The sequence below is a fragment of the Musa acuminata genome, chromosome BXJ3-1 (genome assembly GCF_036884655.1).
Source record: "Musa acuminata AAA Group cultivar baxijiao chromosome BXJ3-1, Cavendish_Baxijiao_AAA, whole genome shotgun sequence".
Classification (NCBI taxonomy): domain Eukaryota; kingdom Viridiplantae; phylum Streptophyta; class Magnoliopsida; order Zingiberales; family Musaceae; genus Musa; species Musa acuminata.
This window is the reverse complement of record NC_088349.1, coordinates 12,904,267-12,920,990: the sequence shown is the minus strand read 5'-3', so window position 1 is coordinate 12,920,990 and position 16,724 is coordinate 12,904,267. Positions and strand designations below refer to the sequence as shown.

The window sequence follows — 16,724 nt, the reverse complement described above, 5'->3', positions numbered from 1 at the left end:
GTGGTGTGTCAATCCCTTGGAGACGATTGAATAGGTCTTAATCTTGCCAAATCTATGATAGGGTATAGTCCAATTCATTCCTTTGATCTCATAGTATAGTCAACCTATTAGTTCTGACTGAAGTGGTTATACTGCATCTAATTATAGATTATTTTTTGTAATTAGTTATCTTTTTAATATTTTAATTCTTATATTTTAAAAAATTATATTGACATCCTTATAATTATGAATGTAAAATATTTAATCTTATCTTTCCTTTGTCGACTCTACTAACGAAATATATTGTACGTGTTTTCATATATAAAAATGATAATAAAATAAAAAATAAAAAGATAATTTTACTATCTTCATCATTCAAAGAATATTAATTCTCCTCTATAGCTTCGGTATCCTCTTGGATAGCCTAAAGACAAGGACAAAGATGACAAATATAAGAACGAGGATGAGAATAACAAAGTTGGAGGGGAGGATAAAGTTAGAGCTTTCACAAAATTATTCTTTTATGAAATTAATATCCATTGGATAGTAAGAGTAGTAAAATTATCTTTTTATCCCTCTTTTAAATAATATTTCTGTACGTGACAGCATTTTTCATCAGTAGAGTTGATAATGTGAAAAAAACAGAGTTAAATATTTCACTTTTGTAACTACAATGTAACCTTTTTAAAATATCGAAATCGAGATACTAAATATAATTAACTATAGATGATAATATATAATTAGCTCGAAAAAAAATATAAATTGGTTTTACACTGTAGCCCCGTCTTAGGTTTTTTCTGTGTAATATGATTGGTAATTTGATTTCTTGGGAAGTTGATGAATCATATGGAGGTTAAAATTAAAACAAAACTGGTCTAATGAAAGTCAAATTGGCAATGCTTGTGAATCAAATTAAGAAAATATTAGTCGTGCTTCTAAATGATTTGGAGTATGTTTAACTTGCAGATAACATCAAGGACAAAGACAAAGAGTATGTTATCGTTAATCATTTAACATTTTGTTTTGCCTATCAATAATAGCTTTTTTTGAGCGGAGGGTAGCATTGTGGTTGAAGAGAACATTTACTAATGATTTGGATGTGAAAAGCATTAGTCCTCTATTTAAAGAGGACTTGGACTTTCTTTGGGAGATGAAATCCTCAAATGTTGATCAAAATCCTGCCAAAAAACTCAACAATAATACTCCTATTCCAATGAACTAACCCTTTTTCTTCTGGTTGTGTGTGCACAGAAAAGAAATCACAATCAATCACATATTGGGGCTGCATTCTCTGGAGAAATTAGCCTTAAAGACTGTTCTTTTTTCATTAATCCATTGATATGATTAATTACAATTATAAACAAAATCATCAGGAGTCTCATTACTAAGTGAACAAAAATTATGCTTGCATCATTTAGAAATGTCTCATTCTGCAGGTGATAAACTTGGGAAGTTTGTCCATGGTGTGTGCTAGAGCACTCTTAAAACAAGCAATTCATCCCCACTTTCAATCCACAATTTTCACAATTACTCCTAATGTGGGGTAAGAGAATCTAATTAAACAAAAGATAGTAAAAGAGAAGAAGACGAACAGTAACCTAAATGAGTGCGAACGCTTTCCACAGAGAAACCTTTCCCAACTGTATAGAATCATGCATTAGAATTCAAACATCATGTCCTGCTCAACGAAAGCTACTTGTAAATGTGGCTTTCAAACAGGTCACTCTCCAAAACTCATGGAGAACAAAGTTCATGTTGGTTTAATGTCGTTGATGAAATCACTGACCTTCCTAAACCAATTCATGATATTGTGATGATCCTTCAGATATAGCCAAGATTGGAGAAAAGGGAAAAGCCTTTTACTAACTCCACGTTCTTCTAAATATATACAAAAAGCATCCCTCAATTGCTGGTCCAACGCCCTGCAAATTCAGCCAGAGCAGTCATTTGAGGAGAAAAAGGTAAAATCTGTTCATGTTTTCAGTTGAACTAAAACACCAGATAAAGAAAACCTGATAACTCATAACAGGTGTATTTCAGAATAAGCAAAAATCATCCAAGACCATGAGGATCAATTGGCTTTATATCTCCAGCAATTTGGGGTGCTCACTTCAACAGACTGTTCACAGAAACTACTTCTATATTTCTATTTAAATTATTAATTGTCTTTCAGCTTTGGATTTATATACGAGAAACATCCTAGAAAAATGCAAGAGATAATCAAGTTTAGCCTAACTTGTTGAAAAAAATTGCAAATTGGCTCGTATGCAAGTGTTTGATACTGCAGAAATTATCAGTGGAATCATCATGCCTGTGTGCGGTAAAGCCTGATAAAATGCGAGTTTTGATAGACTCAAACATATATATCAAACTACGTGCAATGTCTTCTTTCATTTAATGCTTAGGAGACATATGAATGCGATAGTCAGAAGAGGTGAAATGATTACTATTAGTGATACAAAGAAAAGTCAAGGAAGACCTAAAAAGACTTTAACAGAAACTGCAAATAAAGATTTAAATCCTTTTAGCTTAACTAAACACATAACTTTTGATAGATCTTAATGGTGGCAAAAGATCCATGTAGCTAACACTATATAGTTGAGACTTACGACCTTGTTGCTGTTGGTGTATCAGCACAGAGTGCAAACTGAATCTAACCAACATAAAAGTTTAGTTAGATTGACAGTACTAGCATAAGCAACTTCAACAAAAACCGAAACAAGCAAAAGGAACAAAGCCTAATCATGTATTCTATTTGTCTGCTAAAGAAATCCTACAATAGCTGCATGTTAAACATTTGCCAATACAAAACATCAAAACAGCAGGACAGCATGAAATGATAAATTCAAACATCTCAACAATCATAAATCATTTCAAATCTCATCCACATAGAAAGAAAAATGAATCTTGTAAGGCATATAAAATGCACAGCACCAATTCAGGTTTGGCTGACAGCCAAAGACAATGTAGGAATAACTTAAGCCATTAAAAAGGAAAAACTTAAGCCATTTTCAGCAATTCATCTTGATCAATTTTAAGTACAGGCAAGTGTGCTATCTTTAAAATATGGCTAAGCAAAGGCAGCCAATAATGGTCATATGATGAAAATACTTACAGAGATCATATCATTGAAGGATTCCCTTGAGATAAGTCAAGTCAACAACTTGATGATAACAAAATGCATGCACATTAAAGTTCTCAATCATCGGTCAAAAATATCTTGGTTCATGTCCATCTTAATCAATTTAAGTGAAGGCCAATATGCTAACTTTTTGGTCTATGGTCAAAGCGAAAGCAGCCAACTACTGACATTTTCGGGCAATCCAGAATTACCTTCTAATAAAATCGAACCAACAACTTCAAATGTTTAAAGACAGAAAGGCGATAACAGATGAGAAAACAAGTGTCATAGCTGCAATCATGCACTCAAGTTAGCAAATTAACGATCTACCTCAGACACTTCTGGACTATGTTTTGCACTTCAACATTATTGGTATCAACAATTTCATTCGATTCACTTTCAAAATCGGAGACCACAGATTGTAGTGAATCAGCCAGAATATATGTTAGTCCGAAAACTACAATATTAATCATCTCATCAATTAGGGCAGTCGAATTACACCAAGATCGCTACTGTTCACAAGCATTTTACCACAGATACTGAAAGCAAACGGAAATCTCAAGCACACTTTCATCAGATCAGGGAAACAGAGAAAGACTACAAAAAGTACAGTAATCAACTTACAGGAAGACGCGGCCCTGAGACAAATCAGGGGTTTGCTTAGAGATGAGGCACACAGAATGGATTCCGACGGCATCCGGATAAAGCACACAGAGAAAAAGGAGCGAGTTGCTCCGCCCGGGCCTCGACACATTCACATAAAGGAAGAGCTCGCTGATGAAGTCATGGCCTCGATCGACCTCATCCTCATTACCACCACCACGAGACGGGATGACAAAGGCGCGTCGTCGGACCGATATGCTGATCTCTTCCTCCCCGTACGCCCTCCGGAGAACCGGCCCCTCGCTCCGGTCCAGCGCCCCCTCCACGACAGAGTACGGCGGGGGCGGTATCAACTTCTTCTTCTAAAGTTCATGCAAGAACGAGAGGTTAGGGACGAAACGGGGCCTTTATGAGGACAGAGGAGCGGGCATGACGTTACCGAGGGCGGGGTGATATTGGAGACTTCTCGGAAGTGCTCTTCAACGGAGCGGCGGAGCTCAGAACCCACAGCGGTGGAGACGGAGAATCGCCATCTCGAAGAAGCCAGCCGGGCGGTGGCAGCGAAGGCTTGCTTCCACATTGCTCCACTGAACCCGCGTTCGAAGACGAAGGGGTTTACTCCACTAGATTATATAATTACGTTTTATGGAAACGGCAAACGGGGAACGGGAAATAGGTCTTTCTCTTTTCCGGATCGGTTTTTCTGTCGGGTTCAGAATAAACCCGTATGCCAGGAAACAGTAAATTGGCTTTTCTCTTTCGGATCGAGTTCTTGTCGGATTCAAACCAAACCCGCACCGTTAAATATCGTGTTCAACGTGTACTCGATCTTTCGAGCAGCGCCGGCGAAGCTGCAAGGGAGGAAACGAGGGCCTCCCCAAGGTGAGATAAAGAAGATCTCTCTCGCTCGCGTTTTGTCCTTTGTTTGGAGGTGCTATCGATCTAGGATTAGGGGTTCAACTCGAGGGATCTCACTTGGGTTCCTGCCCCGATTCGCCGTCCCATTAGGGTTCGACTTCGACCCCCACCTCGTGTTGGGCGGAACTTAGGTTCCTTCGGCTCGATCGTGGCTTGCTTCTCACGCTATGAACGCTTAGGATTGGGCCGAAGAGCAATTAAGGTCAATGTGCATGGGTGTCCACATTCTATTTCGAGGCTACATTCGAGGAGGTAACTTCTAATAAAGCTTAATGAAGCATTGTGGTGGTTATGTGATTTATATATCGTGCAATCTGCGTCGAGAAGATTTTATATGAAGCAGCTTAAGCTCTTCTTGTTCATGCCATTTCCTGTTGTGCCAAGTGCAGATTTTGTTGAAAGAATTTTGGTCATGCCATTCATATTCAGTAATCATTCTTACATACTTAGGTTTCCTTAAAACTGGTAATCTTTGTTTTTATCCGTGCTTCTGATTCAAAAGATGCAGTTTATATCTAATGTGCTGATTATTCTTTCATCAACTTGCATTAATTTCCTTCTTTTAGCTGTTCAGTGTCATTCGTGATATTGCGTCCCTTTGTGACGTCTCATTAAATAGATTCTGCGTCCACTTATTATTCCAGATATCTTATTTATCTTTCTTTTTTTTCTTTCCAATGATCCAACACTGTTTGGAGTTACTATGTCTTTCATATAACATATGGGTTCTGAGTTTTAGCATATAGAGCCAGAAACATCAATACTCTGAAGTGAATCAATAATCAAGATAAATGGCTTCCTCACATCTACCTCAACTTTACATGTGAGAATCAGGTAGCTTTATGATGATTTTTCAAACTTATGTATTGTATTGTTCTATTTGATCTCCTGTCAAAGTGCAAGTTGAAGTATGGAGTCTGCACACATCTATCTAGTCCATTTGTCATTTTGAGCTCAATATTCACTTGCATGTGCATTTCTTTAAGTGACTTTTACAATTGTTCTATTTGAGAATTTAATTTGGAATTTCAAGTTAAGCTAGAGGCAAAAGAGTAGCTTTGCTCTTAACTCTTTTCTAGGAACATATTGTTCAATTTCAATGGTTGTTCCTTAGAAAAAACCACTTACTGACCAATCTTTGCAATTAAGTGTTCTAGATAATTTATCAGTTATTCATTACAGTGCCCTTATTATGTACTTAAACTTGGACCTTACAAGTTTGTCTAGCACTAGAAGCATATATAACCTTCATGGTTCCTTTCGACAATGGTATAGTCTGTTGCTTAGAATGTAGCTGCACTTAATTTTTCTTGGTGTTCATTAGAGACTTTTTCTTTGTCATTGTACCAAATATATAACTACTACAGGGTAGTTGCTGTTTTGTCTTTTTCTTCACTGTCAAGCATGTTGGTAAATAGATTGGGGCTCTTTTCCAGTGAAAAAAAAAATAGGGCAGCAGGGACAATATGCTGATTTAGGCATCAATCCTTTGGTAGCTGCACAGATGCAATACATGTCAGCACAGAGCGTACAACACAACTCTGGTATGAGTCATTTTCCAAGTGGATCAGATTCTTTCCAGCCTGGTGAAGAACATCAATATATGCCTTCTAAAGAAGAGGGACAATGGCAGTGGAATAGAAATGACCCAAAGGGATCAAATCATCTATCTCAACTGTATAAAGAAGGCAGGTGCTGCTTAGCTTGACATTGAAAATCCTGTGCAATTATGTTACGATAGATATTGCCATTTTTCTTGTCCTTTTGCAATATTGTTGCTACTTTTTTAGTTGGAGTATTTTTAACTTTCAAAACTTTGTATGTGGCCTGTGAATTTGTTTCACTGCACTCCATTTCAAATTCATCTCTCCTACGGCACTTGACCAAAATTTTAGTTGATCCAGTTTCCCAATCAAGTCCATTTCCTAGTTTATCACTTAGGTTAGGTTTTCATGGTCAAAACCATGAAATGTTTTGCAGACTAATAATAACAAATATTTGATGAAACGATCTTGCAGTTATTTGTATGAACATGTATGAATGAACAATACATAATCCATAATTAAAGCTGAAAGTCTGAAACCATCTCATAATAGACTCATTCCAGCTGATAAGGTGAATCATGTCATGGAACATATCGAGCATGATTGCTATCATGCTAGAAATTGGTCTCATAACACCTGTAATATATGCATCCATTTTTTCTGGCAAACAGGAGCAAAATAGTTGTTTTGGGATTTGCTATCTCTTGCTTCCTCGTATTTTTTTCACTGATATTAACTCTACCTTGATAATTGTCAAGGCGAGATGACAATATTTTGCAGTGTATATGGAATAAACAAGCAAGGGTCTCATTTTGCAAAACAAACCATATTCTTTATATCGGGTAATGTTTGGGAAACCTTCTCTTGTGCTAGCAGCTCACAAAGTTTTTTATGGAATCTGTTCAGATTAAGTTAGACCTAGGAAAACCTGAATTAAGTCGGAGGCTTTTAGCAAAGTTTGCATTTACAACTGTAGCTTCTACTGGAAGAAACTAGCAAACCGGCGCCTTTTCCATGAAATAATTTCACATTTGAATTCTCATTGCTTCAAATATAGTTCTGTTCACTCTTTCCCGTGGTTGTTTAAAATTGTTTTGTCTGCTTACCATCTTTGAACTAAATGGGTGATGCATTTGGCTGTAGGCCAAGGAAGTGATGTTTCATGCTCTTTGTATGAAGGACAAGTGTCTGATACAAAATTAGGTATGGATATGCAGGCCAATAAAGACCCAAGAGCACTAGCTTATGAGGATTAGCTGGAGGCCAGATTTGAGGATAGCACTCTTCGTCAAACTTTTGAAGGTCTTGAACAAAAATTTCTTTATGATATTATGAACTTGACCAAGGAGCAGCAGGAAGCAGAAGACAGAGAGAATGCTAGACATCGAGAGGTAACTTCAATTAAATAGTTTTGATTTGAATACTTTTGATTTCTTCTTTATTCCCCCTTGGAAAACATGAAATAGTCAATCAAACACTAAGGATGAGCTCTAGCTCACCATTTGAGTTTCTTGAAGTTTAGACCTGCAGACGCAAAAAGTTCATGTTTAGTTTTTATATTGGCGAACAGCAGATGAAATTTAAATTAGGTATTTTGGAAGATCTTTGACATAAAGATGGGGATATGATATTTGTAGGAAGTAGCAACCCTCATCGAGTGTTTGATAGTCAATGGGTTGAATATACTACTAAAAGACTCTTCAATGTGATACATGGCACTTTACAGACAGGTTGCTAAAACAGTTGATGAAAAGAAATTAATTCATCAAATAAACAATAATTAGAAGGATGGCAATATTGGTTTTAGTTCTATATATCTTCAAGATATAATCAGTTTGTTTTGAAAAACTTGAAACTAGTTCAACACTACGAGATGTATTTTGCCATTTTATAGGTGAAATTTTAGAGTTTGGTAATTGGTGGTTAGTGACTTATTGCAAAAAATCATGATTCTTTGTATTTAAGTGGTCATTGTTTCAGGAGACTACGCAATTTCCTGCAGTAGCTTGGATAGAGTTACTAGATGATGGTGATTTGAGGAACATTGGCACAGGTGCACATAAAGTTAAAAGCAGATAACCTGCTAATAAATTATATTTGTATTCTTTTAGGCTTCAGTAATATCTTTGGTCTACCATCACTAATTTCTACCAGCAATTATAGTTTTCTGTGGGACTGTTACCTGGGTTAATCTGTACTGCTCGGGACAATTTATTGTCTGCTGGGAGTGTCTCCAAGATTTAGGGGAGTTCTTTGATGAATATTTTGCTCCATTTCTGGGTGTGCCACCAAGGAATTGATGGATAATTTGTGTATTGGTGGAATTGATGGAATAATTTGTGTACAATTTATTGTCTGCTGGGAGTGTCTCCAAGATTTAGGGGAGTTCTTTGATGAACATTCTGCTCCATTTCTGGGTGTGCCACCAAGGAATTGATGGAATAATTTGTGTGTGTTGGTGGAATTGATGGAATAATTTGTGTGTGTGTGTGTGTGTGTGTGTTGCTATGTTACACGTATAGGTGTCTTCTTGCTTTTAATGATAACTTGTTTTGTCATATTTTAGGTCCAGCCTCCCATATCCTTAAGTTTCTGCATTGAATCGATTCTAAATGCTTGCACAAAAATTTTTTGAGCATTATCCTGGTGGTCGTGGCTTTGGTTCTCATGATCATTATCCTGGTGGTCGAGCTTATAACTCCAGAGGCCGACATTTTTTAGCAAAGTTGCAAAAATGTTTCTCCTCATCCTTTGGCCTGTCATCACTGCTTGACAACATTATTCTGAAGACTCGTATCTCAGTAGTATTGATGAAGCACAAATAGCGTTTCTCTAAGCGGCAACTGTTCTGCTGAATGCCGATCATGTCTGGATATGGGTGTGTAGCAGTGTAGTGGATAATCTTCAAAATTTTCTTAGTGTATTTCACTGTGAATTACTTCAATATCATCACCTCGATCAATATATTTGTTCTGAACATGGTGGCAACAGAGCTCTAGACCTCCTCATCATAATTCTGGGCAGGCTTAGCTTCAGTTTGAGATTTTCTCGAATGATCATCAGGCAGTGTTTCTTTCACAGGTGTTAAATGCAACAGACCTTATGATTTTTTTTTGGGTTTATATTATTAATTTGAATATGTGAGCTTCCAGTTCATCTGCTTGGGTTATTATCTATTTATCTTTATTTATCCTGTTACTTTTTGCCTTTTGACAATCATATTTTTTTTGACTCAGGACAGTCGTGAGCATGCTGGTTGATCTTAATATATCAGCACTCAACCTTCGTCAAGGCAAAATTTCATATACGCCAGTGAAAGACCAGTCTTCTATTTGCGCTTTCAAAAGTGTAATATCAAATTTGTTCCTCATGGAGCTATAAATTCTTTTGTCACTGGTATATTCATGGTGGATGCCTGTGAACTCAGTGTGCTACCATCAACCATATCTACCCCTAAACTAAGGTACATGTGATATTTTTTATATGTTGGAATATTATATTTACTCTTTCTGGTATGCTGCATGATGACTCATAATTTCATCGAAGCCCTTGCCAAGTATTTTTTATCATATGTGCCCTTTGTAACATAATAAAATGTTCATAAATGACATTTTCCATGGGTACTGATGATATTTATAGAATTTAAGAATGTCCTCGTCAAGTGTCAGCTGTTACATTTTCAAAAATTTTACATGTGGACATTTTCATATTTTGAAGAGGATATGATATTTACTCTTTCTGTATATGCTGCATGATGCTTATAATTTCACCAAAGCCCCTGCCAAGTAATTTGTTTCATATATGCCCCTTGGAACATCAGAAAATGCTCATAAATTACATTTTTCAGGGATAGAATGTCTGCTTCAAGTGTTACATATTTGAGAGTTCTGTATGTGATATTTTTCATATTGTGATGGGAATATGATATTTACTCTATGCATACGCTGCATGATGAACCCCACCCCGCCAAGTAATATTTAATCTTCATATATGCCCTTTGATACATCATAGATTTTTGGAATGATTGTTGAGTTTCAGAACGTCCCTCTTCAAGTTTAACAAAATTTATGTACTGGTTTTTCTTTTCCATTTAAGTAGCTAAGATTTCTCCAATAGATCAAAGATCTGGGAACCAAGTTTTCCACACTGATCACAGTATCAAGTTGGTCATTGAGTGGTGGTTATGCTCACTGCACTAGTTAGGGAATCCTTGATTCGATTGAAGAGGTCTGCATGTTTGCTTGATTTTTGTTGTCATATTCTGTATATGTGGGTTGTATATAATGTAGTCAGTCAATTTCAATTTGTTGACTGTTAGTCTAATTATTAGTGTAATGATGTTGGAATTGTAATTGACACCCATCAGATTATTGTGTCTTACCCTCTAATATTGGACATTCGGATTGAAGCCTGTGTGACGATAGGTGTGGGGAGAAATTTTAGGTATTTAACTTTGAAGGATTAGATACATAAAGACTTATATTTGATCTTCAAAAGAAGGAACAGTTGGTGTACAAGAATTAAAAAAGAATGTGAGCTCTAATAGATGTTCATCAAACTAGAAAAAGGTGTCCCATTCCATCCTCATCAATAATGCATGGCCACGATACCAAGGAATCCAATGTTATGATAACATTTGTTTTGTAGCTACTGCACAAGGAGAGGAGCACAAGGCACTGTTTGACGGGCCTATGTCTCCTCTTGCATTCCCATTAGATCCAACCATCGTACGGTCACCACCAATCAATAGCTAGATCTTTCGACGGCCATGGCTACTAGAAATATGATCCTAAGAATGTAAAAGATAGGTGTGTATCTGACATCGGGTTGGATCCAATTGGATGCAGATCGAAAAACCGATAAGAGATTGTAGGATCCTTAATCTAATTCCATCGGTACTCGAACGTCATGAATGAAGGATTAGGATCCGACCCAGTAAATGGGTTACCGATACTCGAATCAGATTCGGATCCAAAAAAGTGGATTGTCTTCGTAGAATGAATGGATCAACCCTGACCCCATCATAATCTACCATGAACATATCATTTGTGTGGCAAGTGGGATCGTATTGTGCTGGTCACTAATTTCCGTCGTCTCATTATCTTCCAAAAGCTCTGGTCGGCTGCATTATTATTATAGCTAGAATTTAGCAGGTAAATACTCGTGAGCATTACTCTCCGTACTAGCTCGATTGCTTACCCGCTTCGTGATTGGACGCTGAGCTCGGAACCCTCACACGGCAGGAAACATGAGTCGGATAACTCGTATGCGACGAGATGCACAGGTAAATAAGCCCTGTTCTTATGATGGGATAATGGGCGGGGTGCCACCTATCACACGGCAGGTTTCCGACTCGCTCAATTTTCCACAGTGTTTATCTGCCTTATGATGGGAGACAAAAGGGGACCCACCGGGCTTGGAGAGGGTACAAGTTGTGGTTTCGTCCTTGTCCTGTGCGACCCGCATGCGTGGATGGAGATCCAATCCGCAGGGTACGATGCGACTCGTTGATCATCAAGTGGATGGAGATCTGGCTGTTTGAACGATGACAGCGGATCTCCGCCTGTTCTCGCCAGCCGAGCTGTTTTGTAACGACGGCTAAATCATTGGGGGCAGCATCCAACGGCTGTGATCTTTCCGATGCTCTTCCCGGCAGTCCGATCTTCCATCCCAACCACATCCCACGTTCTGGCCAGCTCACGTCGTGCGCCGGGCGCGGAAGACCAGATAATTCCGTCATCTCGAATAAAAAACGGCGATACCCGATGTCATACCTGACATCTCTGACCCATATGGCCCACAAGGTTCGGGAGTAACGGAGCCGGTACGCAGGTGGGGAATTGTTTGAAGAGTAAATTAAAAAATGGCATAGAATTCCTCCGCTCCATGGGGGCGCCATGTAGGCGATGAGGACGCTGACGTGTCAAATATACCCCCAGTGACGGATCTCGTTAGCATCAATCTTCTACGTAATATCGAACTAAGATGAGAGTTATATTGGTAACAACGAAGTGGCATTTTTGTAATATTTTTCTTCTTTACTCTAGTTTAAAATAGGTGGCCGGTCCGCTCGTCGTCTCGTCGCAGAGGAGCAGACGATGGGAGGGGTCGGCGACATGAGGCGAAGAAACTAGCGTTGCGGAGGGGCTGACACCGAATTCTAGATTCTGAACCGGCTGATCTCTTTTTCACCGGAGGGGTTTCCGGTGGAGTTCGATCTGAATCTGCGTGGTTCGATCTCTGCGGAGGCTCCGGATCATGGTCATTCTCCCTCGTCCTGGGGATGCTTGTGGCGATTCGGGGCCGTAATTCGACTTGAGGGATTGAGCTCGTGAGGTACCTTTCTTGTTCTTGGTCTACGCTATTCATCTGTTCCCAATTCGGGGAACAGTGAGAAGTCTGTAGATCTTTGAGTGTGAGTATGTTTCTTGTGATTTCATCGACAATTTTGGTTTAGCACAATAGGATTAGCTACTGGATCACATAGATCTTTTCGCGTCACTGTGTAGTTGTACGAGGAGGGACACTCCAGTTGCTCAAGTAGGTATAGCTGAAGTGGAATTGAAGCGAGTAGTTTGTTTCATTTTATATTACACGGTGCTTCCGATTATAACCTAATGCAGTTGTCATGGAGCGATTGAAAGATGAACTTTTTGAAATGAAATGTTGCAGAGTGGTCTTCCAAGAGATGGAATCTGGTGATGGAATTGAACTGGAGCCCGAAAAAGGAACTCTTGAGACAGATCCAAAGGCCAATGGATTTATGTCGAATATCAACAAGGATGATGAAGTTAGCGACAGCGGTGATGCTGTCAAAGCCGATGGTGACAGCTCTGTAGATGAACCTAAAGTTACAGAAGTTGATTATCCTGGAGAGGGTAATGAAGGATCTGAATCTGCTACAGCGATCAAAGATTTCAGTCTCCCGGAGGTATTCACTTTCATTTGTCTTTTTCAGCTTCTTACTCTGTAAAAGAAAGTTAAGTGGATTATGATTTAAGGTGACACTTCTATGTCCAGAAATCAGGATCTGATAGAGGTGATCAATTAAAGAAAGCACAGAAGGAACAAGGTGGTCAGAATGGTCATTCAAAAGAATTCCAGAAGAAAAAACATGTTCTTTCACAGAGTCTTTCGTTTCCTTCGAAAGGTCATCTTGGCAGTAGTTTGAGGAAGGGCGCCACAGTTATGAGGCAGCCTAAAGATTCATCATCAATTACAAACGGTTTGCTTTCTTCTATTTCTATTTGGTTCTATGATATTCCAACCTCTCCTTGGTCAAATCCTGTGGTCTCAGTACAGGTGTTCTTCCTGGTAAGAAAACTTCCTCGGCTGCTGCACATGGCTCTCGGAGATCACTTGTGAGTCTTCTCTTTCTAATTAGCACCATAGACTGTTATATCTGTGGTGCATTAACTAATAATATGGTTATGTTTACTAAAACTTTCAACTACATTTTTGATACTAGCGCAAGAAGACTGGCTCGTTGGATGCAACTGTCAATGGTACCGAAACTGGAGAGTAAGTTTTGTGTATCAAAAGTCAAAACATCTGTTTTTTATTCATATTCTTTTATTTCTATGATTTTTATGATTTTTTCATACTCCTTATAAGACACAGACAATGATGGTCATACCAAGGTTTTGAATACTGGTGCGATACAAGTCTCATTAACATTTTAGATGGGTACCATATGATATCCAATACATCAGATGGTACACTGACCTATCTTGTCTGGTATCAGTAAATGAACATAAAAATAAAAATGAACAATATATGCCTTGGTATGAGCCATATGTTTTTATACAAATACTTTTCAATACTCAATTACAAGTAAAAATAAAAATGAACAATATATGCCCCGGTATGAGCCATAATTTTAATGTAATTACTTTTCAATACTAAATTACAAGACTGCAATAGAACGTATTATTATGAAGTATTAACAAATGCAATGGCTCTCCTCATCCAAACCATGGTACTCAGGCCGATACAAAAAGAATAAAGATGTGATATTTTCATTATTTGTGTATCCTCTACCATTTTGGCATCCTACTGCTTGATTATTTATCACATAATTAAACTGGTTTCCTTTAGATCATTTTTGTTTGAGCTGCAAGGATTAACATGTCATTACAGGTCAATTGATGAGTACACAAAGCCCTTTAGGCACTTGTTTTCAGTGAAAAATAATGATGATGTTCACTCCACTACCTTCTATCTTTTTATGCTTGTTTATTAAATATGGCATGATTGTGAAAGTGTTACTTGTTCTCTATTTTCTAAATATTTGGGTTGATGTTTGTCTTTTCTAGTGGTTCCACTCCTTGTGGAAGAAAGGGTGCTATTTCTTGTTTCAGTTTCAGGTTGGATGAGCGTGCTGAGAAACGAAAGGAGGTCAGTCAGTGGATTGACTTTTCATCTTTTAATAAATTTTTCATCAGTAATTATTCTATTTCATTTTTTTCTCAGTTTTTCACGAAACTTGAAGAGAAAAATCATGCAAAGGAAATGGAAAAGACTAACCTGCAGGCAAGATCAAAGGTAACATCTTCTAGGGAATTTAAGATGATCTTTTTCTTTCTTTAGTCAATATCTCTGGGAAGCTTTCTCAGTTGAGCCAAGTTATCTACTAAGTTGTATAATATAGGAGAATCAAGAGGCTGAGATCAGACGGCTAAGGAAGAGCTTGACATTTAAGGCAACACCAATGCCAAATTTTTATCAGGAACCTGGTCCTCCGAAAGTTGAACTAAAGAAGGTGGGTATCTGATTCTGATTCTGTCTGTATCTGATTCTCTATTATGCATGGCTAAATATTGTAAACATAGCTTTAATGTATTAGTGATCTGTCAACATCCTTTACCAGGATTCTGCTCGGAACCAATCTTAGCCACACTTTTTGTTTATTTTTGTTTTTGTTTTTAGTTTTTCTGTATGCGCGTGTGTGTGTATTTGCATTTGCATGTGTGCATGTGCATCTGCGAGTGTGTCCATTGAGGAAGGTGTTATGGTTTTCTGTTTCTTTGTCCTCTTTTTAGATTATGTTACAGCTTTTTGTTGTACATACTTGTATCTTCAGTATGAAGACCATATTGATCACATAGAACCCTTAAGCAGCATGAACTTTCATTCTTGAAATGGAAATTTTTTTGCGATTGTGCACTTAGTACTGAGTGACTATAGGGTCTAACCTTAATCCTTGTGTAATCCTACAGAAGGTGGTGACCTTATCGTGGCTCTGAGAAATACGCAATGGTTTATGGAGGAAATTTGAAAGACTTTTGTAAAAGCCTCTCATGTTTTCATCTGCAAGACAAATGCTTTATTCCCATAGCAGAATGAGACAGGCTAGAAGAAGAAAGATGCACATAACAAACTGAAGAAAGAAAGAAATAGAGGATAAGGACCTACTTCCATAAGAAAATGATTTTATTTAAAATTGCATACCATGACTCGACTTTCAAAATAGCTGCCCACACCATATAAGACCGCCATATTTAACTATTGATCTAATTAGAGCTAAAAAATGATATGATTAATAAGAAATCTTTCTCACATCAACTTAGCTGTCCTTTGGATAAATTTTAGTCTTGTTAAGATCTTTTTCTTTAGATTTGAAGTGCGCCAAATTTTATTATAATATTTGACCATCTAAATAGTCTCTTACATGGCAAACGCGAAGAATGTTGAAAACCCTTCTCATCCATAATATTTATGCTAATTCTTTTTTATTCCTATAGTATTCTGTGATTTGACATCAATATTATGATATCCATGTTTTCCTTAAGTTTGTATTTGTTAAAAACATGTCTTGCAATTTATCTCTGGTCTTGTGTCAGATCCCACCAACGCGAGCTAGGTCGCCAAAGCTTGGTCGTCACAAGGCATCTGTTGCTGCATCAGACATTCCTTCAGAAGCTAGCATGTCATGTGGGAGCCCATGCTTGACTCCCTCCTCAACCAAGCTGAATGAAGCTGCTGCAACCAATAGAGGGAACTCGACTTCAAATATTCCCACTCAAAAATCACTTCCAAAACTTCCATCTCAGAAACCAAAAGTTGTGGCAACTGAATTGAAATCAGTTGCCACAAAGACGAAATTTTCAAATTCAAAGATCAAAGTCAAGAAAGCTGAAGTAGAAGGTAGTTCTAACAATCCAATCAAATCCTCTCCTGAAACTAGTGCAGTAATGGAACTAGTTCTTGAGAACAGAGTTGAGGAAGATGACCCCATTCTTAATTCTTCGGGTACTGGAATTTCTTCTCTGGAAGTGTCAGTGCAAGGTTGAGGGCTGGGCCTCCTATCCTATGTATTATTAGCTTTGTGCCCATTAGCAAGTAGCGGCACATCTGCAGCTTGAACCATATGATGTCATTTCATGTTGTGCATTGCCTGTTCTCCAAGCGGATATTGGTTTAGTGGACTTTGTTTGGTTATGTATATCATTCATTGTTTTTCCTGTTTGATTCATGTATATACTTGGAGCACTTCTTCAGAACGAATTGGAAGACTAGATAATTCTTGTAAGGTCTATATGCCATGACTTTGGACTTCT

At 37.9% G+C, this 16,724-nt stretch overlaps 2 protein-coding genes and 1 long non-coding RNA gene across 9 annotated transcripts; 2 read left to right on the top strand and 1 right to left on the bottom strand.

Moving 5' to 3' along the window:
• Window positions 1–1,364: 1,364 nt before the first annotated feature.
• Window positions 1,365–4,326, bottom strand: LOC135628420 (uncharacterized). Its single transcript, XM_065135056.1, has 3 exons — window positions 4,143–4,326; window positions 3,725–4,065; window positions 1,365–1,901 (listed from the first exon to the last, which is right to left on the bottom strand). Exons 1-3 carry the CDS (start codon window positions 4,281–4,283, stop codon window positions 1,730–1,732), a joined length of 654 nt encoding a protein of 217 aa, XP_064991128.1. The 5' UTR covers window positions 4,284–4,326; the 3' UTR covers window positions 1,365–1,729.
• Window positions 4,327–4,542: 216 nt separating this feature from the next.
• Window positions 4,543–9,680, top strand: LOC108952689 (uncharacterized). 6 transcript variants are annotated; one of them, XR_010493019.1, is made up of 5 exons: window positions 4,543–4,585; window positions 4,712–4,873; window positions 6,058–6,309; window positions 7,383–7,556; window positions 9,407–9,680. It is a non-coding gene; the product is annotated as an uncharacterized LOC108952689 (long non-coding RNA). The 6 variants fall into 6 exon arrangements; XR_010493017.1 differs by adding an exon at window positions 8,732–9,246 and having other exon boundaries at window positions 4,549–4,873; XR_010493018.1 differs by adding an exon at window positions 8,732–9,246 and having other exon boundaries at window positions 4,549–4,873; window positions 9,402–9,680.
• Window positions 9,681–12,238: 2,558 nt separating this feature from the next.
• On the top strand, window positions 12,239–16,633 carry LOC135628651 (protein WVD2-like 4). Of its 2 annotated transcripts, none has more exons than XM_065135450.1 (9): window positions 12,239–12,501; window positions 12,838–13,096; window positions 13,186–13,390; window positions 13,468–13,526; window positions 13,634–13,686; window positions 14,481–14,562; window positions 14,638–14,709; window positions 14,816–14,926; window positions 16,008–16,633. In XM_065135450.1, the coding sequence occupies exons 2-9, from the start codon at window positions 12,854–12,856 to the stop codon at window positions 16,455–16,457; spliced, it is 1,275 nt and encodes a 424-aa protein (XP_064991522.1). In that variant the 5' UTR covers window positions 12,239–12,501; window positions 12,838–12,853; the 3' UTR covers window positions 16,458–16,633. The 2 variants fall into 2 exon arrangements, with proteins under 2 accessions (XP_064991522.1, XP_064991523.1); XM_065135451.1 differs by lacking the exon at window positions 12,239–12,501 and adding an exon at window positions 12,570–12,705.
• The last annotated feature ends 91 nt before the right edge of the window (window positions 16,634–16,724 follow it).

Excerpts from the sequence above, each read along its gene's own strand:
- LOC135628651 (XM_065135450.1), top strand. The coding sequence starts at position 12,854 with ATGGAATCTGGTGATGGAATTGAACTGGAGCCCGAAAAAGGAACTCTT. Across the intron at positions 14,563-14,637 it reads GTGCTGAGAAACGAAAGGAG|TTTTTCACGAAACTTGAAGA; the intron begins GTCAGTCAGTGG and ends TTTTTTTCTCAG. Across the intron at positions 14,710-14,815 it reads ACCTGCAGGCAAGATCAAAG|GAGAATCAAGAGGCTGAGAT; the intron begins GTAACATCTTCT and ends TGTATAATATAG.
- LOC135628420 (XM_065135056.1), bottom strand. The coding sequence starts at position 4,283 with ATGTGGAAGCAAGCCTTCGCTGCCACCGCCCGGCTGGCTTCTTCGAGA. Across the intron at positions 4,066-4,142 it reads CCAATATCACCCCGCCCTCG|AAGAAGAAGTTGATACCGCC; the intron begins GTAACGTCATGC and ends CATGAACTTTAG. Across the intron at positions 1,902-3,724 it reads TCTCAGGGCCGCGTCTTCCT|GGCGTTGGACCAGCAATTGA; the intron begins GTAAGTTGATTA and ends CTGAATTTGCAG.